The sequence below is a fragment of the Anneissia japonica genome, unplaced genomic scaffold (genome assembly GCF_011630105.1).
Source record: "Anneissia japonica isolate Jap-2015-1 unplaced genomic scaffold, ASM1163010v1 scaffold287566_len7744_cov227, whole genome shotgun sequence".
Classification (NCBI taxonomy): Eukaryota; Metazoa; Echinodermata; class Crinoidea; order Comatulida; family Comatulidae; genus Anneissia; species Anneissia japonica.
Genome location: NW_022727246.1, coordinates 5444 through 7758, shown reverse-complemented (window position 1 = coordinate 7758; position 2315 = coordinate 5444). Strand labels below are relative to the sequence as shown.

At 32.2% G+C, this 2315-nt stretch overlaps 1 protein-coding gene across 1 annotated transcript; it reads left to right on the top strand.

The window, feature by feature from the left end:
- Positions 1–89: 89 nt before the first annotated feature.
- On the top strand, positions 90–1033 carry LOC117113641 (tripartite motif-containing protein 2-like; the record flags this gene model as incomplete). Its single annotated transcript, XM_033257045.1, has 1 exon — positions 90–1033. A coding segment is annotated over one exon (944 nt), but the record flags the coding sequence as incomplete, so codon positions are not given.
- Positions 1034–2315: the final 1282 nt, after the last annotated feature.

Below are 2315 nucleotides of genomic sequence, written 5' to 3'. Positions count from 1 at the left end.
AGATCAGACAATTATAGTCAAAATAGTCAAAACAGATGAACATGAAATATATGCTAATCAACTGAGGGCAACATGGACACATCCTACAGGGGACACCAACATCTCTCAAATTCAAGAAGATGACAATGGAGATTATTTTGTGGAAGGAAAATTCACAAGTCCAGGAGTTTGTAAACTAGATGTGAGTGCTGATGATGAACCAATTAACCAATCACCAATGACAATCAAAGTAGAAGAGGGAAGATTAGTAAATACTATTCAAATAAATGCAACAAGTATTATAGATGTAGTTAAGTGTAAAGATGACTCCTTACTGGTTTCATGTCTGACAAATGAAATGCTCAAGTACAAGCAATCAGGAGAATATATTGGTAAGGTTACACTACCACAAGGTGTGAAAGTTGACAGAATGTACAAAATGAAGAATGGTAACATAGCATTCAGTGATTTCAATTATAAACCTATCAGAATATGCAATATGAATGGTCAGCTGATTAAAACAATTAGTGAGGAAGTACAGAATACACCACGGAGCATTCATGTGGATGAGACATCAAATGTTTTGTATGCAGCAAGTGGTTGGTCCAATAGCTGTGTGTACATGTTTGACATGAATAATGGCAAGACCATCAAAACAATAGGCTTACAAGGTACAAAAGAAGGTCAAATGAGTTATGTCACTGATGTTACTCTTACTAACCAAGGACACCTTCTTGTATTGGAGTATAGCAACAGTAGATTACAATTATTTAATAATGAGGGAAGGTTTATAAAAGTCCTTGTTGAAGCAGGTGATGAGGATGGTAAGGTAAATTCTCCAAGTGCAATAGTAGTTGATGAGGATGACAACATCATTATATCAAGTCAACAGAAACTACAGCTATTCAGTAGTGATGGAAATTTCATAAAAAGAATTGATAAACCAGAAGATAGAATCAACGATCCAAGGGGATTATCCATCATTTCATATCATCCAAGGAGACTTGCAGTAGCAAATCGTGGTGACAAAACAGTAAAAATATTCAATTATTAAATATTGACAGTCCACTTGCTTCACTTGTGTGTTTTCAACAATTCAAATTTATAAGTGTAGGAATATCTACATATCCATTATTTCATATCATCCACATAGAGTTAAGTTATGAATCATAAACTTAAAATAATTATTTAATAAAATAATATCGAAATATAAAGTTGGCATACTGTCTATAAACTTGTTAAAATATTTCATTATTGAATATGATATACATAGAGCTGAAGTTGTGGGGTTTTTTTAAACTGTTAAAATATTAATTATTCTACATAAATGATATCTATAGAGTTGAAGTTATTAAACTGAAAACATTAATACTGTAATCTGCCAACCTCAACTGTTTATACTGTAGTTCTCATCAAATTTGAATCACACACTATTGATCTTATGATTTCATATTTTTGTAGTGTAAGTTTTTAATCATATAATGCATATACATGTTACTTTCTTGCATATTGATGTTAAAAATGTTACTTTTCAATCTATTGGGGCTTTTTTGTACAGCCTATCCAGGGGCGTACGGTGAAAAATCTATTTAAAGGGCACTTTCTTTAAAATGGGGGGTCGACAGCACCCATCGACCCCCCCACGGTACGCCCCTGCTATCAACTTGTATTTCTTTGATTTTCATAAATTTTGATATTTGCAAGTTTGTTTATTCTTTCTTTAGTACCTGTATATTTTTTCTGGGTTTTCTGTATAAAAAAAACCTAACAAGCACACAACAAAGTGTATATTATAAATACACCTATGGGCATCCATTAAATGAATAAGATGCACTGAGTCAGATTGATTATTTTGGTATATATTTAATTTTTTTTATAAACTTGAATCTGCGTAAATAATCTGACTCAAAGTAGTAAGACAGGGATATATTTAAAAGGGGGTTTTTAAGCATTTTATTATTTCATCATCATAAAAAGGAATATACTGTATATGATTTAGGTATGATTAACAGTGTAAAAGGTTTCTTAACCCATTATAGAGGGCAGAAATTTGTATTTCGTCACTCATTACATAATGATAGCGTGGGTCAGTAGCGTCTAAAAAATTAGCGCGAATCAGTGGCCTCCTGAATGTGATCGGGATCAGACGTGTGTTTGACCACTCACTTATTATGTGATTCAAGTACATTTATGGTATGTTTTATTTTACCTTTTATATTTATAGTGTTATAAGATTAGTTACTTAGTGTATTAATTACTGCCTTTAATGCATTGAAAGTCTCTTGTTATATGAATACAGCCTAAGTTAGGTGAAGTTTAACGAGGATGCAACTGCC